The sequence below is a fragment of the Larus michahellis genome, chromosome 1 (genome assembly GCF_964199755.1).
Source record: "Larus michahellis chromosome 1, bLarMic1.1, whole genome shotgun sequence".
Lineage (NCBI taxonomy): Eukaryota > Metazoa > Chordata > Aves > Charadriiformes > Laridae > Larus > Larus michahellis.
The window spans coordinates 88157954-88180845 of NC_133896.1; the positions used below are offsets into that span (position 1 = coordinate 88157954).

Here is a 22892-nt window from a genome sequence, read left to right on the forward strand (position 1 = left end):
GTTTTACCTCCCCCAGAAAATAAATTAGTAAAATACGCTCGTTGGTTATTTAAATCTTGGTGGGGGGAGTTCACGGGCTACCGGTCTCTGTGCCTCCTCGCCCAGTGGTGTAGGGATGGGTTACCTGAAGCTGCTGGTGGTGAAGGACTTCAAGTCATGGCGGGGGCAGCAGCTTATCGGCCCCTTCATGAGGTTCAACTGCATCATCGGGCCCAATGGATCAGGTAGCAGGCTGGGGGGTGGGAGGAGGGGTCAGCAGGTGGTAGGTAATCCTGCTTCCTCATCAGGATTTAGGTTTCCATTTTGGGGTATTTGCTGTGTCTTTTCTGTGAACACCCTGGGCCTGACAAGGAGGAAGTAATAGCTACATGGGTGCAGGCCCAAGAATAAGGCCAGGATGGCTGCACTGCATAGGTGGTGGTAGCTTGCCCACGGAGGAGTAGAGTTGCAGGGCTTTGACGAGGGGAATTAAAGACTTATGGGCCTGTTTAAAGTCTCTTCATGTGCACCCGAGGGAGTGGCAGCACAGGCAAAGTTTTGGAGGCTCCTGATCTACCATTGCTTCTTTAACTGAAAGTATAGATTTTTCCAGCATGGAAGGACAGAGGCAGGGTGGCTGAAGGAATTTACATTTCTAGTTATCTTCTCTGTTCTTTCCAGCCATTGTAGAATGAGTGGTTTGCAAACAGCACACCTTGCCTGTGCCACTCCAGTTTGTAGTTCAGCTTAGTAACGTCACATAAAGATGGTTTTACTTTAATACTCTGGATTGTAAATTGTAGTAATGGAAAGCTCCTTCTTGATTTGAGTCTGTGGTATTTGCTGTGTGAGTAAATGCCTCTGGGAAAGAGTAGCTTTGCAGGATGGTAATAGCTCTAATTTAGCGTGCAAGAGCCTCCACTTGTAGAATGGACTCCACATTGTTATACTATGGGTGCTGGAACTTTTTAAAATTTGATTCACTTCTTTTGAAAGTTCCATTCAACAAATGGGATTTTATCTTTTATATGCCAGAGAACAATACGATAGGAGGTGAGGGCTGTCCTAACAAAGAGCCACAAGGGGCTTGGCATTTGGTCTTAGTTTTCCCAGTCTGTTAATGATTAAGTTCGTGAGTTAGATTTTTAGATCACATTGTTTCTTTGCTTATCTAATTAAAGTGAGTTCTATGTATGTAAATAATTTGCTTAGCTTTATTATCATATTCTTTGTCATCCTGTCCTCACTGTTTCAAATTGGAAAGTCTCAAAATTATGTATATGTTTTCCAGGTACTCTTCCAGTTAAATCTGAACACATTTTATAGATGAATCCAGGAAGAAAAATTGTTAATATTGTGTAATGTCTGAATTGAGTTTTTTATTCATCTATTTACCCCCTAGTATTCTTTCTTTTCTGATATTTTGTAGAATAAGTCAAAATATTGCCAAAGTAGCAAGGTTGAAAGCAGAAACTAATTGAGCTGTCAACAGAAATGCTCAGGACTAAAGGGGAAAGGCAAAAAGAGGATTCAGTGAAGAGAATTTTTGTCTAAGGGGTATGATCAGAGAACTTTGCTGTGATGAATGGATCTCGGATAATACTTGTGTTCTTTAGAACACTGGAGTTCTAGTTATATGATAGAGTGGTTATGCAGCAAACCTCACTGACTGCGTTATATGAAGGAAACTGCCAAGTAAGGATTATGATGTTGCTCGCTCAGTTTAAGTAGGGACCTTTAGATATGCCTGTGTTTAAAAAACCAATATATATATATATAAAAAAATTATTCAACAAGGCTGAACAAAGAACAAATTAGTTCTGTGATTATTTTTATTACAAACAGGCTTATTATCTGCTGCCAGTGTGTTACATCTTAGAAATGTGTTTCTTTATTATGTGCAATACTTTTTCCTCAATGAAATATAGAATTAATAGACTGTTGCATTTATGTATATGTTTTTTAGTTAACTGTTAATCAAGGGCCTACTTTCATTTCTGCCATGTCAAAGCAATTTTTTTAATTTTTATTTTTTGAAGGAAAATCTAACATAATGGATGCTGTTAGTTTTGCGTTGTGTGAAAAGGCATCTAATTTGCGAGTTAAAAGTGTTAGAGAACTTATTCATGGAGCGCATGTTGGAAAACCAGTTTCTTCTACAGCTAGTGTGAAGATGGTATATTGCGAAGAAGATGGGGAAGAAAAAACATTTTCAAGAGTTATCCGTGGTAGGTACTAGGCTCTGTTGCATGTAAGTTCTGTTGTCTTATGTGTAAAAATGGAGACCAAGAATATTCACTTTGAATTCCAGGTGTCTAATATTCTTTTGTATTTGGGCGGATTAAGCCCATGAGTATTGCAATACTTCTTATGGTACTTCAGTAGCATTTTGACAGCCAAGTGTTATAGTTGAAAAAACATACTGGGGCAAAGTTGAAAATTAAACAAGTGATTAATATATGTTCTTTGCTTCGTACTGTGATCTGTAGATTTTCACTGGGAATGTGTAGGTGGTGTAGGCTCTATAAAACGGGGTCTGACACCTTGCTGCAGGCACGAGCACTTAAGCAGCTGTCAATACCTTTTATAAGTATGCAACTAGAATTTTCATACAGAAAAATGAAATTATTGAAATGACTAAGGGAAGAATTGAAATCTATTTTCTTCTTTGAGGAAATTGTTCAGTTAAATTGTTCCACTAGTTTTGTTCTTTGCGTATGGATTTTGTGTTTTAGCCATTTTATAGTAATTTTTTTTTCTTATTTCCTGCTCTAGGTAGTTGTACTGAATTTTTTTTCAATGATAAATTGATCAGCCGATCTGCTTATGTATCTGAGCTTGAAAAAATAGGCATACTTGTCAAAGCTAGGAACTGTCTTATTTTTCAGGTGAGCATTTAAGGTACTTCATAAGGAAAATAAAAGCCTCTGGGATTATTTCATGGGAATACACAGTTACGTATTTGACAGAAAAGAGGGCACCCTTAGCTAACTTCAATATGTTTTTTCCTGACCTCAGCCATGGTCATAATGGAAATAACGGGGTTTGTGCGTACGTGAGTGCACTGGTAAGAAAGCAGCTAATCTGGAAGAAATTGAGTACTTGTGTTATTCAGAGTATATAAGACAATGTGAGTCTCTACTTATAAATGTTTAGTGTATTAAATTCTAGGAGTATGATAAGTTTGAAAAGATAATTTCATCTTAAAACACTCCTATTAGTCAGGATCCATAAAAATGTATAGGGTTTTTTGTTAAAATTGAGGGATCGAAAATCCTACTGGGTTATTAGGTCACAAGTATTTAATGATACAGGTCTGAAATGTCAGGTACTTACGATGAGTATAATCCACAGAATTGTCTTCCTCACAGTTGCTGAGGAAAATTCCCAAGTAGGAACTGTTTTTTCCCCTCTTATAGAAACTGTATATGTGGATTCTTATTGTGATAATAATTTCTACAATAAGGGCATTTACCCACTATACAAGTAGGATAAAATCACAAAGCTTATTTCCTACACTTTACTGAAAATGGTAATTCCTTCAGATCAGTGAAGATTTGAGCAGCTAACACATGGACAAAAACTGTGCACCCATTAACTTTGGGACTTATGTAATCTTCTGGTGCACTGATTTCAGCTGTTTTGCTTTTGAAATAATATGGGGGGGGAGTGTTAGTTTATTTTTCATTGAAAATGAATTTTAGTTCCTTTAAAGAGGCTAACAAGATTTGTCATTCTGATACTGCTCACTGATTTGTGCAGGTTGATTTACTTTGAAGGTGTTTTTCATAGCCCTTATCTGACATTCTGGAATTTTTAGTGATGTGATTTAATTAGGTGAGGTGGCTATGTGATAATTCTTTTGGTACTAAGCTTTTCATTGGGTTTGAATCTAAAAGTATTTTCATCCAACTCTTAACCATATCTGTATCGGGGAGGTAAATCTGTACTACATGCTCTTAGAGAAAAAATTAATCGTTAGACAACATAATGATCTACAGTGCTGTGTTATTTATTGTTTTTTGGCAAATTTGTGTTAGGGCACGGTAGAATCAATTGCACTGAAGAAGCCGAAGGAGAGAACTCAACTTTTTGAACAGATCAGTAATTCATGGGAGTATGCTGAAGAATATGAACAAAAAAAGAAAAAAATGCAGCAAGCAGAAGAGAATGCTCAGTTTAATTATAACAAGAAAAAAAGTGTTGCAGCAGAACGCAAACAAGCAAAGTTAGAGAAAGAGGAGGTAACTCAAAGTTCCATCTTTGCATGTTAAGATCTTTTGCATATTTTATGAACTTAAATACAGGTTTTCTTAAAAAAAACCCAAGCCAACTTCTGTTGTTTTTCACCTAGTATGTATTTCAGTATGGCATAACATATAATAATTTAGTATAATGTGAAAAGATAGAGGAATACATATAATCTAAATAAACAAAAGTAGAATTGCCTTTATAATTGTTAACTTACATGTTTAAGTTTTATGATTAGTGCACATAACTGGAATTATGGCTACTGGTACCTCATCTTACATCACTTTGGACTTGAAATTAGATCGCTAGTGATTAAAAATCCTTTTTATAAACCATAAATAAAATTTTAATGTTGGTAGGCAGAGCATTACCAGATGCTTCTCAAGGATCTGGATGAAGAGAGGATACAGCTGAAGCTTTTCCGGCTTTATCACAATGAAAAAAACATTAATTTATTGAAAAATAGTTTGGATGAAAAGAATATGGAGGCTAGTATCAAGAAAGAGTCTCTTTCTACAGCAGAAGATGAATTTAGAGCCAAGAAAAAAGTGCTTGGTGTACTGAACAGAGACCAACAGCACATGGAAAGAGAAATGAAGTAGGTTTTCCAATTAGATTCTCCGATAGTTGAGTTAAAGCATAGCCTGCACTGGGAATTGCTTGGCAGGCATGCATTTCCTGTTAAAGCAATTGGGTGATAACCTCAACACTATGGAAGTCAGTTTATAGCAGTTTAGTAAAGTAATATATAGATATTGATTTCACCTCCACCACCGTGCCTAAGTTGTCAGTAATGTCATTATATAAATACCTGTTTTCTATTAAATTTTTTAAAAGGTTGTGCTTCGCTTCTTACGTTCCTATTTTCAGTGGATAGTGGGGGGAGGCAGGGGGGAATCACCTGTGGGTATATAACCTTGCAGGCAACAGCTGATTATTTGCTTGCATGTGTGGTTGGGAAGAGGTTGTTCCTTTTTTCTTTTTCTTTTGGTGTGGTTTTGTTGCTTTGGATGCGTTTTGTGGTTGCTTGTTGGGTGGGTTTTTTGTTTGTTTTGGGTTTGGTGTATTGGCGGTTGTTTTTTTGGGATTTTCTTTTTTAGGACTCTGGAAGCATCACTGATTCAGCAGAGACCCCTCTATATAAAAGCAAAGGAAAACACTTCCTACCAAATTAAGAAAGTAGAAATGTCTAAAAAATCACTACGGGACAAAGAGAAATCCTGTGATAAGGAAAAGCAGAACATAAAAGAACTAGAGATAGAACTGAATGATATTGAGAAGGCATGGAGAACATTTGAGAAGAAAACTGAAGAGGAGATGTTGCAGAGAGAAGCACGTATTGAGCTGAGAGAAAGTCAGGTGAATTGGGAAGCCAAGAAGTACTGTTTACTAGCGAAGTCCAAAAATCCCTGCTGATGATGGAGAAACCATTGTTTTACCAATAACCTGGAATTTCTAATGATCTCTTTGCTGTTGTCAGCTGAGGTACAGAAATACTGTCTTCAATTAGGAAAAAAGAAGAAGACAGCAAAAATGCAAACAAGACTTGCTGGTATACATACCATCTACTGTGGGTCAGAATCTAAAATTGAGGTAGCTCACTTGTGCGCTATTTTAAATTGTTTTAGAAGAAAAGGACTGCATCGCTCTACAGTAAATTCACATTTGAAGAAGCTATCATTGCAACCATATAGCCAGAAACACTTTTAAAACTGTTAGCTGCTTTTCTCCTCTCTCTTCCTTAAAATAGTTTCTGATCAATTCATGGAGAGGTTGCAGGGTTTTTCTTTTAGTTTGTGAATCTTCCTACTCTGGACTTCAGAAGCGTTCGGTCAGTTAGTCATAACTTTGCAGGATTGTTTAGAATGCTGTAAAACCAAAAAGACATGAGAATGCTGTAATTTTAAATACCAAAACTTGCACTAATTTTGGGCTGTGCAAAATCTTGCTGTTACCTTAACTGTGAAGTACTGTAAACTTTATGAACTTCCCTGACAAATAAGTCATTAGAGGTCTAAAACAAGACTGTAGGCAAGAACTACTAAGTGTAACCTTCCAGTTGAATCTTCCTCTAGTAAAATATAACTTCTGATAATGCAGTTAGTAGCTAGAAGGGTTCTGGAAAATTGGGTGATTTTCATAATCTTAATTATGATGAAGTAGCAATTACTAATTGAGGCTGTAACAACATGAGTCTTCCCACATTCAGTGGATGGAGTAATTATTTTTTTTTTATGCTATTTGTCCAGTTGGAGCGCTATAAAGAGCTAAAGGAAATAGCAAGAAAGAAAGTAGCTACACTAACCCAGCAGCTAGAAAAACTTCGTTGGGAAGACAAAGCGGATCAAGAAAGGCTGAAACTTAATTGGAGGAAGAAAAAAGAAGTTGAGGTATTTGTATGAAGCTAGAATTGTCTTTTAAGGAGAAAAATGTTTCTCCACCCCTCCCTCTGGTATAAATGTCTATATAAATGTGTTTAGTGCTTTGACATAAACAAATCATCAGCAAAGGAGATACATTGCAAGTGTTAGTTCAGTTTTCATATTGCAACACATTGAGCAAAATGGCTTCTAAATTTGTTCAGATAGTGGTTGCGTGGGCCCACACTGAAGATTTGGTTTTGAAAGCTTTGCCTCTAATATTTTATGGTTACTCAGAAAGTGTGCTGAACTTTAATCAGTTCCTGTTTTTATAAGTGTAGTGTTTCTTTCTGAGATGTCTTACCACTGTTGTCTATCTGTATGACATTCGCCCTTTCAGGGCTCATTTTGATCACAGCTACCTTTTTGCTGAGATGGTTTTCAGGTCAGTTGTGTGTATTAGTGTGTTGCAGTTGGAAAAATCTCCTTGGTGTCTGCTGTTCTATTGCACTTCATAGGCAGGGTATTTGGTGTGAATACAGATCATTGCTGTCATTTTGTTTCTGATTTCTTTTATCATTGCAGATCCAAACAGGTAATAATAAAATACCTACATTTTTCATTATGACTTGGTCACCATGCCTGATGCTCTCTTTTTAGAAAAATTATTTCGCAACTCGTTGTTCAGCCTGGCATTATGCTTCTGATAGAAGAGAGTGAAGCTTAGCTGATGATCTGTCTTTTTCTATAAACCTTGCTCTATTAGGTGGTTTGTTTTTTTTCCCAAACTATGTTAACCTTGCAGTTTTGTCACCTACTAAGAAGTTAGAAAGGCAGCATGCATTTCTTCACCGTTTAGTTATGGAGTCAAAGTTTGGAGGGGACTTTTTATGTTGAGAAAACTGAAAAATCCATCAGACGAGACACTACCAGTTCTAGGGTTCCTAACACCTCATTCTTGTACATATAAACTTGCTTGTATGGAAAAGCCTATATTCTATTGCATATGAGGATGTAGAGCCATCCTTGCCATGATATCTAAGTTAATACTTGGTACATCCATTTGCTCTTGATACAGTACTACTTTTTCTTTTTGAAGTCCTAGTTACCAGGAAAATCTAGTTAGTATCTAGAAGTGAAATAAATTCTATTGCTTGTGCTTCTAAAACTCTGCAAGTCCCATTGTGTTGTTGAGAGGGAATACAGGGATACTTGGGAATTCATAAAATGCATGTCTGACCATTCAATGTTGGCATTACTTACCTGTACTACTGACATTGGTGATCACTCTTCGCAATTCAGCATGTTTGTGACCGCAGCTGGCATGCTGTGTCTAGCTCTGGGCTGATAAACATAAAAAAGGATACTGGCATACTGCAGTGAGTCCAGCAGAGACCCAGTGAGTTGGCTGGAGCACCTGGCTTACGAAGAGAGGCTGAGAGAACTGGATCTGTTCAGTGTGGAGAAGGAGAGGTGAAGGGGAGACCTTATCGCTGTCTGCAGTTACCTAATGGGAGGGGATGAATAAGATAGAGCCGCGCTCTTTCTAGAAGTGCAGAGTGATAGGATGGGAGACAACAGGCACAACTTAGGACACAGGAAATTCCAAATAGCTATTAGGTAAGCTATTTCATCTCAAGGATTGTCAAACGTTGAAGTGGGTGTACAAAGAGATTGCGGACTCTCCATCCCTAGAGCTAGTCAAAAGGTCACAAGCAGTTCAGAAGTAAAATTAAGGTTTAATAAAATGTGTAGGTAACAACTGTATTTTGTCTTTCATTTGCTTTAGTTAATGTATTTTTATTCAATTTGAGTAATTGAAAATACTTATTTCACTGTTTGTTTTTTAGTACAGTGCTTTTGTGTCGGGTTAGAACCTCTATGTCAACTTCTCTGTCCTTAGGAAAAAGCTTCTGTTAATCTCGGGCCAAAAAAAGCACATTGTTATTTTTTAGCACCTATAATTTACTAACACTGTGTTTAAAGTTGTTTTATTTGATGGTGACATGATTCTTCATGCTGAAGAGGCTTTCTCTGAACTGTAGCCAAACATGAAAAATCCAATAACGGCCTTAATAAAATAATTTTCCTTTATTATTCATGGTACAATTCAGTGTCTACTGTTGAAAAAGAGATGCTATTACTTCATCATGAAATATCAACAAGGCAGAAAATATCTGTCTTGGTACTTGTTCTGAATTAAGAGCTTTGTATCGTGCTATAAAACTCATTTTCCTCTGGTTTGTTTTTAACAAGTTCTATTTGCAATTGCATAGGAAAGCATAAAACAGACTGTGGAACGGATAGAAGAGCATAAAAAACGGATAGAGAAGTTGGAAGAATATGTTAAGATATGCACGTATGTTAAGAAAAATTAAAACCTGGTTATATTTCTTCTGTATTATGTATTTTCAAATTAATGTAGCAGGTTTCTAATTATTTTTCTTTTCAAACTTTAATAAGAATTAGAATTTATACTAATTCTAATTAATATTTCAGTTACTTCAGCTGTCAAAATAAAGTAGGAAATATGATGACTCATCCACATTTTGTTTGAAACCAATGTCATAATTGCTTCTGATTTCTTGTAGGTGTGCAAATTGTTACTACAGGTAGGGTATGGATCTATTAGTGTACAAATTCTGGGTGAGAGAGCAAGGCAGTACTGTAGTTGTGCAGCTCTAGGAAGCAATTAATATTTACATTGAGTATTAGGAGCACAGTTCAGTTCTTGCTTCCTGAGTCTTGTTTTCTACCTGATTTTTACCCTTTGTGCAATAAGGTATATAAGCCTTTCATTGAGCAACCTGAAATAGCTGTGATGTTTGCCGGTGTTTTGTGCAGGAGGTCGGAGTTGGTGATCTCCAGATTTTTTTTCTCAACCTGTGTTTTCTGTGTCTGTATCTTTTCTACGCATCTGTAACGCGTGCTTTGGCTTAATGCTGTCTGTGTACTGAATAAATTTCTGCCACAGACAGGGAGCAGCAGACCCACTGTGATTGGTGTGATGCAAAGTTATTTTAATTAAGTAGTTGTAGTAGAGTGTGGTAGAGCCTTAGTGACTTTGGAAGTGCATAAGGCGAGTTGTAATTTTACATAAGAATTCTCAGTCCTTCTTAGGTTTACAATATCAGACCTTCTCCTGATGGAGGATAAAACAGTATGGTTGCGTATTGCACAGGTAAAATCTCTCACTTGAACTCAATTTTGAAACCTTAAAAATAGCTTAGACTATAGAATGCAACATGTATAATAAGTATCTTCTCATAGATACATAAAATCTTTAATGATTATCATAGTCTGTGACCACAGAATGACTAATTTTATAAGCTAAAAGCTTGTATAAATGAAATAGTAAATCGCTCTCCTATTTTTGCTTCCATTCAAAGAGAGTCTTTAGCAGAGAAAAAACAGCAAGAGGAAGTGCTAACTAAGGAAATTGAAAATTCAACAATACGAATAGCTGAAGTGAATGAAGAATTGAACAAAATAGTTGCTGAACTTCAGAATGCCAAAATTGATTACCATGAAGGAAGGCGTCAGCAAATGAGAGCAGAGATACTGGAAAGTCTCAAAAGACTATATCCAGATTCTGTGGTAATTGAATGGCCTCATTTAAATGCCTTATTTTAGAATTAAGATTTAAGAGTTCTGTCTTAGACTGAGTAAGCAACTAGAGTAAATTGGACTGTCTTGAATATTATTTTGAATTGTATGCTTGCTTGAGTGTACTTAGTGAAATAGTATTACTGAAGGAATAGTAGCATAGGCTATCATTATTTTTTCACAAATAGATTACTGCTTACATGAAAGAATAATTTTGATCTTGTTTGATTTTGTGGTGTTTTGATTTATTTACTTTGTCTTTTTGGTTTTGTTTTCTTCTGTCCTCAAACATATTTTTTACTTACTTATTTTAAACAAGTGAAGGGAAGTTCAACTGTGAGACCATTTGTTCCAGAATGAATACTTCTTCCAAAGAACAATTTTTCTTAGATGCATGACATTTTTTATGTTACCAAGTGGTCTGTCTTTGTTTATCAGTACTTAAAGTACTCTTCAATAATGCCATTAAGTGTTCTGTGTATTGATTCTGAATTGTCAGCAGACATTGGTTGGTTTCTGAGGCATATTTACTTAAACATGTTTACTTCAAGGTTGGAAGTCATTCCAAATAAAAACTTTTTGATAAATCTAATCAATTGAATAGTTGGTCCCTGAGGATGTCTCAGTAAAAGCAGTCCTTTTTGGTATATACAGTCAGTTGAGATGTACAAGCTGGGAATCTTCTTTTTTTTTTTTTTTTTTTTAAATGGTTAGAAGATGATATATCTCTGCTTCTGTGTGCTGCCATAAGAACATTTAAAAAAAAAAAAATGTTTTCAGTTGTTCTTTTTCTTTGCTGCTTCATGTTTTGCAGAACCTCCTCAGAATCATGGAAGTCTAATCCTATTGTTTTCTCAAGAGATTAAGAAACTTGTTTTTCAGCTGTTCTTCAGAATTTTTTTATCCATGTTAACAAGGCGTTCCAAAAAATCAAAAACATGTTTGGTATATCTCTTTTTGCTCACACTTTGCATTGTATCCCTATTCGAAAAGAACTGAATCAGACTGGCGATACCTTGCTGGCTTAGGGGAGGGATGAAGTTCAGAATGTTCTCTGTCATTTTCCTTCAGGAGCTCCAAGTTTAAGAGTACATACAGATGTGATGGCTTCTAACAAATAAAAACTAGATAAGTCAAATTGATTACATAGATTATCCTATCACAGAGAGTCTTAATGATATCTGCTTCAACACCAGCATGTGAGGCATCAGAGTTGCTTCTGAGCGTCTCCTTACACTCTGGTGTACTAGTTCCAGATTACTGAATGCAATCCAAGTTAAAGTCTCAGGATGGAAGGGTCATGACGCATTTCATCTTCTGGTAGTCTGCAAAGTACTCAGGCTGAACTGGAGGAAACCTTGGTGCCTGTCCTCTTGATTTCATAGGCAAAAAATGGCATACTGTTTCTAAGTGTTCAGTTCTTATATCCATTTTAAAGCTTCTGTTCTCCTGTTAAAACATTCTTGTAATAGTTTGTGAACATTCCAGTTACTGGAATAGCCATGCAGCAATGTGATTGCTGCTGTATGAGTGACGCGTGCATTTTCATGGATTTGCAACAAAGTACATTTTGCAGCTGATTACAGTTTTTACAATAATTTTCAAAATTACATTCCTACACTGGTAGTTTTAATTGGCAAGATTACTATTGTTATAGATTCAGTTGGGCTTTCAATATTTGTTTTCACTGAAATTTGGCATTCCATCTGGACTTAAATGCGTGTGTCTGAACTGAATGTATATAGATCCTCTGTATAGTTTTGCGTGTCTGAAACATTACGTGTCTGAGCTGCAGATAGAAACATTAAGTAGGTGACACTGTGTAAGAAAACCAGGGAACTAAATAAAGACCTTGGTGTTGGGTGTTAGCCTTGCTTCTGCTGTTTTTCAGAAATGGGAGAACATTTGTCAAGAGAAAGGAAGGAAAGTAGGTCATAGTAGGCTGTGATTTGATCTACCGGTAATTATCTCAGTTACATCATTCATGAGAGAATACTGCTGATGACCTGTCATATACAACTCTTACCACTTGTCTTCCTGTTCTCATTTGTTTAAATTTGAGAAGGCTAAAACTGTAGATATGCAAGAGGAGACCAGTAGCTGTATGTCAACAAGCAGAAAAATTGATCTTGCATAAATGTACAGGTTCTAATGTTCAGAAAGTGCATTAGTAGCTTTAATCATTCAGGGAAAGGTCATTTTTACCTACAATTACAGAAATGGAACAAAAGTATCTTTAGGGAGCATGTACAGCAAAGAACTGATTAGTTTTATCTGTGGAGGTGTTATTTCAATATATGGCAAAACAGGCTTGATTATTTGGACTATGCAGTACAAGAAGACCAGTTTTCCTTCTTTTCATGCTACTAAAGTAGGCAGATACTTCCTTTTTGTGTTGAAACTGGAATACTGTCTCGCTTGCTACCATTTTCCAGCTTACAGTTCTATTTATTTAAGACCTTATTGCCATTCAGAGATCTTATTGTGGGTTAGATTCTTTCTTTCCAAAAAAGATGCTTAGCTAACATTGCTGTTGTCATACTTCTAGAAGCGTATGCTAGAGAATGTGAGTAAAACATTGAGATACGTAACTGTAACCTCAGGGACAAAATTAAATCCCTTCAGATTTTGATGGCATGCTTTGCTGTTTGGATTGATGACTGCTACAGTTTTTTTTGATATGTCTTTTTTTTGTATGTTTTCTGATACAGTTTTTTTTCTGATATGCAGACATTGTAAGAGAGTGCAGATGGTAGATAGGTAACACATTCTCCTCTTATTCCTTCAGTATCTTGTATGCAGAAATATTATTTGATATCTAAATAACATATTACTATTTCTCTATATTTCTATCTTCAGTTTGGAAGGCTGCTCGACTTATGTCATCCTATTCATAAAAAATACCAGCTTGCTGTTACCAAGGTATTCAGCAAATACATGACTGCTATTGTTGTTGCCACTGAAAAAACAGCAAGAGATTGCATTCAGTTCCTAAAACAAGAAAGAGCTGAACCTGAAACTTTTCTTGCTTTGGATTACCTTGATGTAAGTACATTTTTCTTTTTTTTGTCATCAGCAAGTTAATACACTTATAAATCTTGGCTCGTTTAAGCTTAACTAAAATAGGCTTAAGTGTTAAGGCAAAGCACTTACGAGGTAAACTTCATGGGGTTCCTGTCAGCCCACTTCTCCAGTGTGCCCAGGTCCTTCTGGATGGCAGCTTGACTATCTGGCATATCAGCCATTCCTCCCAGTTTGGTGTCATCAGCAAACTTGCTGAGGGTACACTCTGCCCCATCATCCAGATAATTAAGGAAGATGTTAAACAGGGTTGGTCCCAGTGTTGACATGGCTAGTTACTGGCCTCCAGCTGGGCTTTGTGCCACCAGTCACCACCCTGTGGGCCTGTCTGTTCACCCAGTTTTCATTCTATCTGACTGTCTGTTCATCTAACCGATATTTCATCAGCTTCTCTATGAGGACCCTTATGAGAAACAGTGTTGAAAGACTTCCTGAAGTCTAGATAGACAGTATCCACTGCTCTCCCCTTGTCTAACAGGCCAGTATTTCATTGTAGAAGGCTATCAGGTTGGTCAAACATGACCAACTTGGTGAATCCATGCTCCAAGACTTTCTTGTTGTTCATGTACCTGGAAATAGTTTCTAGAATTAGTTGCTCCATCACTTTTCTAGACGTCAGGGTGAGGCTGACAGTCCGGTAGTTCCCTGGATCCTCTTCATTGTCCCCTTTTGAACACAGGAGTGACGCTTGTTTTTCTCCAGTCCTTAGGCACCTCTTTTGGTTGCCGTGATCATTTAGAGATTATTGAGAGTGGCCTTGCAATGACATCAGCCAGCTCCTTCGGCACTGGTGGTTGCATCACATCAGGGCCCATGCATTTATATATGTCCAGTTTGCTGGAGCATTCCCAGACCTGATCCCCTTCCATCAAGGGGATGTCTTCCTTGTTCCAGACTTTCCCCTGGTCTCTGGAACCTGGGATTCCTGCAGGCCAGTCTTGCTAGTAAAGACAGAGGTGAAGAAGGAATTTGGTACCTCAGTCTCTTCCGTATCCAGTGTTAGCAGGTCCCCCGGCTCATTCAGCAGCAGGCCCATGTTTTCCTTAGCTTTCCTTTTATCACCTTTATAGTTACAGAAGCCATTTCTTCGCCATCCCTTGCCAGATTCAATTCCAATTGGGCTTTGGCTTTCCTAACTGCATATTGTTGTGCTTGGACTGTGCCTCTGTATTACTCCCAGGTTACCTGTCCCTGCTTCCACCATATGTATACTTCCTTTTTGTGTTTGAGTTTTGCCAGGAGCTCCTTTTCTTTTATCCATGCAAGCCTCCTGGCATTTTTGCCTGACTTCCTGCTCATTGGGATCATAGCTCTTAAGGTCAGAGAAGGTGGTCCTTGAATATTAACCAGCATTCTTGGCCCCCTCTTTGTTCTGGGGCCTTATCCCATGGGACTCTATGAAGCAGATGTTTGAAGAGGCCGAAGTCTGTTCTCCTGAAGTCCAGGGTTGCAAGCTTGCCTTTTGCCCTGCTCCCTCCTCTCAGGATCCTGAACTCTCCTATCTCATGCTCACTGCAGCCAGGGCTGCTATTGACCTTACCATCCCCAGCAAGCTTCTCCTTGATGGTGAGTAGGAGGTCTAGCAGAGCACCTCTCCTCATTGGCTTCTCTATCACTTGGGTGAGGAACTTGTCGTCGATGCTTTCCAGGAACCACCTGGATTGTTTATACTCCACTGCGTTGCCCCTGTAGCAGATATCGGGATGGTTCAAGTCTGTCATGAGGACCGGGGCCTGTGAATGTGGTGCTGCTTGTAGCTGTCTGTAGAAGGCCTCATCCACTTGTTCCTCCTGGTCAGGGGGCCTGTGGGGGACTCCCACTACAATGTTGCATTCACCTGTTCTTTCTTCAGTCCTTACCCAGGAGCTCTCAATTGCCTCATCATCCTTCTCCAGGCAGAGCTCTGTGCATTCCAGCTGTTCTCTCACACATAGGGCAACTCCACCTCCTCATCTTCCCAGCCTGTCTTTCTTGAAGAGCCTCTGTCCCTCTGCTGCAGCACTCCAGTTGTGGGAACCATCCCACCATGTCTCCATGATCCCAAGGAGATTGTAGCCCTGCAACTGCACACAGATCTTTAAGTCATCTTGTTTATTCCCCCATGCGTTAGTGTATTTGTATTTCATGCACAGTGAGTAGGTGTACAGATTTAAGGACTATAGTATATACAGACTATGAAAATGAGATCTGTTTCTGGTCTTGCAGTGACTGAGACCCCTGTTCCGTTGATTTGTACGTCCTGTCCCCAGACAGATTTGGACATCCTTTGCTATTACAACATGGGTTCTCAACACCGCTTATTTGCTTTACAGGTGAAACCAATCAACGAAAAGTTAAGAGAGATAAAAGGAGCTAAAATGATGGTGGACGTTGTACAAACTCCATTTGCTCCACTGAAAAAAGTCATTCAGTTTGTGAGTGGGAATGGCTTGGTCTGTGAAACAGTTAAAGAAGCAAAACAAATAGCATTTGATGGACCAGTGAGGTTGAAAGTAAGAAGATTAATTTTGTTGCATATGTTTTTCATTTGCAGTTATGCATTCGATGCCATTTACATAATTCTTCTATAAACATACTACAAAGTATTGGAGATAAACACAGAAGAATACTACGCTGTTTAGTCTATTCCCACACAGATAAACCCCCAGATGTTTCACATGGTTGTATTTTCCACTGTATGGTTTAAGTGATTTCCTAGGAAAAGGAGGCAAATTGGAGGATGGTTAGTGTCCAAATATGTTTCTTGGTATGGTCCTGTTGATGAAGAGGAGGAGGAGAAAGGAAGGATAATCCTGTTCTTAAAACTGACTGATGTAAAATTACAAACTTTACCTTGCTAGCTTTTCTATGAAGAATTACTTTCAAAAAATCTTTTAAATATCTGACAGAATCTCTTAGTTGTAGATGTAGACTGTGTTGACTACTGGAAGCTGCTCTGTCTCTTCTTATCCATATCTCTGTTGCTGTCACAGTCTGTAGTGCCCTTTTATGCACTTAGTAAACCATTTAAGATCTTGATTAAAGCAACCTTAATTTGAAAGTGAGTATGAAATCGTGTTTACTTGGAATCCAGTTAAGTCACAAAAACACCCACATCCTTTACTAAAATTTACTCTTTCTGTTTGCAAACAAGCTGTTTTCCTTCACTCCATTATCACACTGCTTGGTTTGCTCTACCGAGCCAGATGCAACCTACCAAGCCAGTGTATACACAAATGTCTCGTAGTAATTTCCTAAATGCAAGGAAATTGTACAATTTCACTTCCTCTTCTGATCATTTGCAATAGTACCAAAATGTGACTAGTGCCAAGAAACAACAGACATTTTTTGTGGCTTCGTGTATCTCATTTTAGCAGGTTTGGAACAGGGGAAGACAAACTGGAGTCTAACTCAAATATGGTTGTCACTCGTTTAACTACTGTATCTTGCTGTAGTAGTTCATGGGATATTTTGGCTGCTTTGTGTTCAGATTTATTTATTTGTTTTTAATTTACTTTTTTTCTTCCAGACAGTGGCTCTTGATGGAACTTTATTTTTGAAATCTGGAGTGATTTCTGGAGGATCAAGTGATTTAAGATTTAAGGCTAGATGTTGGGATGACAAAGAAATTAATAAAATGAAAGAAAGGAGAGATAGCTTGATTCATGAGTTAAAGGTAGGTCTCTTAAAAAGCACTTAACTGCAAAAGGTATAAAGGAGAAGTTGTATCTAATTTAATTCAGCTATGGGGAGATGATTTTCTGAAAAGGTGGTTTTTTAAAACTTCTAGAGGATGAAGATAGGACATAAAAGCTGTTTATCCTCTTCTAGTTAATAATAATCACCGTGAGTCTCTGTCCTAAACTGGTTGGTTGATTCATACATCACAGAGACAGAAAGCCAGGACAATATTGTTGATAAAAGTTCCTTCAAGGAAAAAGAGCTGTTGTTCAAAGTACCTGAAGATTTGTAGTGAAAAAGATGATACGTTTTGTCAGCGTGAAAATATGTGCACAGATCAAAGCTTGTCAGTGTAAAACGCTTTGTCATTACCTCCAGTTAGTTTGGAGGAGCGATAGAGTAGGAACTCAGGAATTTGCAAGCGTGTGCTTATAAATCTGTTACAAAAAGACTATTGAATATGACCAGTGCTATCCACATTTACCATAAATGGGGCCTGTGTCAGTGAAGCTAGCTTTATGTAGTGCATGAATCTGAAAAATTAGTGATTTCCAAATAAGTCACCTTTTTTTTTTAAAAATCCTTTTTCTCCCATCCTAATATTTTTCTAGGACTTAATGAAGATCAAACGTAAGGAGACTGATTTGAAGCAGTTGCATACTCAGTGCCATGGGACTCAGACACGACTTAAATATTCACAGAGTGAATTAGAGCTTATTAAAAAGAAACATCTCGCTAATCTCTACATGGTATAGTTCTAAGCCTTTATTATTTTTATGTTGAAAACTGTATTTTTTTACCTAAGCTGTAATTACCAGTGAAGTAAATACTAATTCCTTATATAGTGGGGTTTTTTAAATTCAGTTTAGGTTTTACAGACAGCAGTTATGACTCATGAATTGATAAAATATATAGAAATTAACTTACATGAGGCTTTTCCTATTTAGTTTTTAAATTTGAATTTCTGGTAAGCTTGGTTTATCATTTAGTAACCTTCAGAAGTCTGTAAGTCAAAATGCACGTTAAATGATACTTATAATGTAATTTACTTTTCTACTCATTAAAACTGTAATCATTGCATGCAAATTAGTAATAATAGCGGGTAAGTGGCATTTGAGAAGAAAATACTTAATGTTAACCAGAAAAAATACAGTTAATCTGGAACAGAACTGTCTCTCAATTTGTAGAAAGTTGACCATCCTATTAAGAAAAATTGACGTCTTTTTCCTTTCTATCTAGGAAAAATCAAAACTGGAAAGTGAACTGGTAAATATTGAGTCTCAGCATGATATGCTGAATGAAGGAATAGCAAAAAGAAAAGAAAAAATGGAAGAATTTCAGAAAAAAATTAATGAGGTAATGCCTTCTGTCGTAGTCATATATAACAGGTTATGCTGTTGTACTACAGAAATTTCTTTCTGTTGCTGCTAATTTTTAGAACTTGGACCACTTCTAACTTTGTAAACTACTTTGTCAACAAGGGTTATAAGTTACTCCAACACTCTTCCCATATTCTCTACTTTTCTTACCAAGGTAACTGGGAAACAGAAATGCACTTGAATATATGTATCATAGCTTCGCAAATCAATTTCCTTAAAATTCTGTGAATTCTATGTGCCAAACACCAACCCAACCAACCAGATGCATCTACTTCTTGAATATTAGATGAAGCTTTGCTTAATATTTACACTGTAATTTCATTTGGTGTAGGAGAAAATTTTTGAGTTTGAAGAAGATGGGTTGGTTTTCCCACACCTTTTCCTGCTCCCCTAATAAATATGATTTCCTATTTTTTAGTTTTGAGCAGGGACAGTCCATTAAAGTTTGCAGCTTTAAAACTCTCAGTGCAAACTTTCACTATAGATCAAATCCGAGAAGAATACTCTTTAGGTCTTTCATGGCCTGAGGGTAACATTTGATAAGTTTCAGCTTGCTCTTTCTCAGACTCTATTGTCTAAGTTCTTTGTAAGAAACTGTAGTTACAGGATCTTTCCTTTTTGTGGAGGGGTAGTTATTCAGTGTGACTGCATGCCTAGACTGTAACTTTCTTTTGAGGTATTCCTGGACGGCGTGGATCTGTGACAGCAAGTACGTACCTAAACTCTGTATGTACCCACAAGATTTGCAGATCTCTCACTAATCAGTGTACCCACTAGGTAGACAGTCTGTGCATGGGTGACTACTATTCTGAAAATCGTTCTCATTGCAGTTACAGCAGGACCTATTCAGTATCTACGTGAAAGTGCTCTATCAGTGTCTCTTAATCTGGAAAAGATCCATCACTTCTGCAACCCACAGGCAGAATAGATCAGGAATGCCCATACCATTGGGAAGAGAGCTGGGTATCAGTTTTCTAGAGCTGCGAACAGTTCTCGGCACTGCTGGACTGCTTTTATCTGAACTCCACAGGTGTCATGTCTAGATAATGACCTATTACACCGCCATACACTAGAAAAGTAGATGAAGAGCAGCTTAATGTGAAGATTACTTTTTGTTTCTGAGAAGTAGCCAATATCTCTGCTTTATTTTCTGTGCACTGTGATTACCGTGGGAGAGTGAAGTGAATAGTAGTAAAGCCTAATTTGGTAACAAGAGGGGTTTAATACTGTGTTCTACTGGAGTAGACAATAACTCTGACCTCTGAGAAATAAACACCTCAACTCTACTTCTCTCTGGAAGCTGCCTTGTTCCTACTCTTGCCAAACAAAGGAATCTGGTACAAACTATAGAAAAGTGGTGCTGCAATTCTATCTGGAAAATCCTCATTCCTGCACCTAGATGCTTGTGTAAATGTAGATTCTTAGAGAAAGAGAGATTCTTCAGCACTATCTGGAATTACTTGAGGTGTATAGTACGTATGTAACTTAGTTCCTGGCCTCTGAACCTTTCTCATCAGTCTTTCTTGGATTAATGTGTGGCTGGAGTTCTGCATCTAAAAAGGAGCCAAAACTGCTGCATGTTCTCTGTCTTGCTTGTGGTACAGGCATGAGGGAGTGCAGACATCCATCATCTGCAAACACTGAGATAGTCATTTATGTTTGAGCCTTAAGAATTCCACATGGAGAGAGCTTTTCTTTTGCTTGTTCTGCAAAAAAAAAAAAGGCAAATGGAGGCTGGTCATCATTTTCTGAAGAATAGTGTTACTTGAGTAGTAAACTTGATTTGATGTAGTATTTGATATCTGGTTAAACAAGTCTGCATACCAAAACAATACAGAAGATACTGGGTTTTGACCTGTAAAATTCTCTTAAAATTTTGTTCAGTCCATTGAGTTTTGTTTTAAAGGCTTTAAGCTGTTGCAATTTCTTTCTTCAGTCCTGCCATATACCCTATTTCCCTGCTTAAATGTTTGTTAAAATTTTAGGACTGGTTTTGGCTGAAGCTTTTGTTAGTATATACTGTATAATTAAGAAATGAGAGATTCTGTGCTGTGGCTTTGCTATAAATGGAACATAATAATTCATACTTATGGATCACCTGAAATAAAATGAATTAAAATGAAGAATGGAACTACACCAAGAAACCTGGTGTATCTGATTAGCATCCTGTATACCACTCAGCTTTCTCTTCTTCATTTGACTGGGAACCGCAGGCAAAACCAGGGTAATTGGTTACACTGTGATGACTTTAATTGTCTTTGGAATGACCAGGTGCTGTCAAGAAGAGCTTAGATCATAGCTACCTTTTGCAGATCATATGCCTTGTATCTGGCATTTGTACTGAAAGTGTATTTTGAAAATGTCAAGTACAGATTACTTCTCAGTAGTTCAATTGTCTGGTTTTTAAAGTACCTTGAAACTCTAGCCTGTAGCATGAAGTGGTTGTCTAAATGTTTTACTTCCGTGACTGCCAGAATAGTATAAATGTTTTCTGCTCCATTTCCCTTTATTCAAAGGTTGAAGATGCTGTTTTCCGGGAATTCTGTGAAGAAATTGGTATAGAAAATATTCGTGTATATGAACAAGAACATGTGAGACAACAAGAGGAGATTGATAAGAAAAGGTGGTATTTGTACTCAAAATGTTAAAAAGTGGTTTGTATTAGATTGGGCACACTGGTAAATGAGTAACTCCATCACAGGAAATACCACAAAAACCTAGAAGACTGTAAAAGGTTATATTATCTCTGCAAAGATTAGTTAGTAGTTTGAGTTTATTGGACAGTGAGAGTCAGTGACACTTTTCTTTGCCTTGTTTTTCTACACTAGTGCTACCAAAATAGTAAATATTACCTTTCAAGTTTATAGCATAGTTTTCCAGAATCCACATTGGGAAATGGTTATATCACAGATTAAGCATGGCATGAAGGCTCACTCACATCAAAAATTTTAAAGGAGAAATGCGTGTAAGATGCAGTGATTTGGTCTAGGAACATACTATTAAGGAAAGCAGGATCTTAATTTTCTCACGGGCAACCTCAACTGGTATTCCCCTCAAACAGGCACACGTCACAGGAAAGCAAATGTATATCTTTGAGAATGTTAAAATGAACTATCTCTTTGTACTATAGGCATTTTCAGGCAGATGATAGTTCGTGCATTTCCTGACATTATTTATAGAAAAGACACCTTTTCTACCTGACTAGTGTAATGGCCTGCGCTGAACTCCATTTTCTTTTCAGCTATCTCTTCAGCTGCTAAGAGACTCTCTGACTGGTTTTTGGAAACTGGTCCAAACGTATGTTTTTGGCTAGGGCTGCAGTGAGGTGGTAGTGCAGTGCATTCAGTTATAGTTAAAGCACCTGCTGGCTGAGGTGATTTGGTCATTTATTTATGTTTGCAAGTGATGAAGTCTGGTAAAGTGTAAGAAGTTAGTAACAGAACAATGAAAAGAGGAGCTTTTTGCGTGGCCTTGTGCTGCGCTGCACATACAGCCTTGGCCTTGCTTGTGCCCAGTCTGGCCATCATTAGTCCTGTAAGCCTGTGCTATGGTGCCTTCTTGCCCAGGTCTACAGAGCCTGGAACTGGTGTTGTGCCAACCCGTCTGCCTCAAAACAACAGATGCAGCACTAGTAGTAAATCATATGTGAAAACAAATACAGGTCTCTCAATTGAGAGATGATAAGCAATGCTGAATATGGCTTAAAAAGCTCTGGTCTCAGGCTTCTTAATTGCCATCTCCCAATGGAGACAGATTCTTTATAATATTTAGATAAACGTACATGCCAGCTAACTAGGAGGCTTACAGAGGCTGAGCAGGGAGCGCTGGCATTGCGTCAATACACAGCATCAGTGTAGCTTTTGCCCAGCTCATATCTGTTTCATTTACAGGTACGTCATTCCTACTGAGATAGTTGAACTTTTAATGTTATTTTCCACGTTGAATGCGGCCATACTATATTTTTATATTGTATTTTTTGAACTATTACTACTGTAATTTTTTTTGTGTACTTTCAGTATACCCATGTGATGTGGGGTAGTGGTATTGATGATCGAAATGCATGCAAATTTTTGTGTTCACGTAGAAGATATAAAAATGCTATCTAAATAGTCGAAGTGAAAATACATCTTGTAACAACTTGAAATTACAGCTACCAGCCTGCTTTGTAAGTGTTCTTTTGAAATACTGTACTTTGACTAGACTGGAGTTTGAAAGTCAGAAGACACGACTAAACATGCAGCTGGAATATAATCGTGATCGTCTACAAAAATTAACAAACGCAATCAGCAAGTTGAGGGAGACCATTCATAAAGATGAAGCTGAGATTATCGGGCTGCAGAAGGTAACTGTAAAATATATATATATCTCTCTCTCTCTGTCTGGGGCTGAGAAGAAAGAATACACTGAAATACAATTTTGAAAAAACGTGGTTGATTCTGTTGAGTAATTCTTCTAGGGCTTAATTCAGTGTTGACTTTGTTAAAATGCAGTTTCGTATTGTCATTTTAACCTTGGAATAACCTATCATATTAGGGTAATTATTAATTATTAAAAATAAGCTTACTAAAAATTACAT

General features: G+C 37.4%; 1 protein-coding gene across 1 annotated transcript in view; it reads left to right on the forward strand.

Moving 5' to 3' along the window:
• The first annotated feature begins 97 nt into the window (after positions 1–97).
• The window catches only part of SMC1B (structural maintenance of chromosomes 1B), a 31883-nt gene continuing 9088 nt past the window's right edge, over positions 98–22892 (forward strand). The window contains exons 1-16 of the mRNA XM_074590489.1: positions 98–224; positions 2019–2207; positions 2755–2867; positions 4020–4223; positions 4590–4828; positions 5331–5589; positions 6480–6620; positions 8867–8949; positions 9980–10187; positions 13056–13241; positions 15590–15769; positions 16786–16932; positions 17549–17686; positions 18177–18293; positions 20833–20939; positions 22517–22658. Coding sequence (XP_074446590.1) covers positions 116–224; positions 2019–2207; positions 2755–2867; positions 4020–4223; positions 4590–4828; positions 5331–5589; positions 6480–6620; positions 8867–8949; positions 9980–10187; positions 13056–13241; positions 15590–15769; positions 16786–16932; positions 17549–17686; positions 18177–18293; positions 20833–20939; positions 22517–22658 — 2562 coding nt within the window. The 5' untranslated portion in view covers positions 98–115. The remainder of the gene's footprint in view (positions 225–2018; positions 2208–2754; positions 2868–4019; positions 4224–4589; positions 4829–5330; positions 5590–6479; positions 6621–8866; positions 8950–9979; positions 10188–13055; positions 13242–15589; positions 15770–16785; positions 16933–17548; positions 17687–18176; positions 18294–20832; positions 20940–22516; positions 22659–22892) is intronic.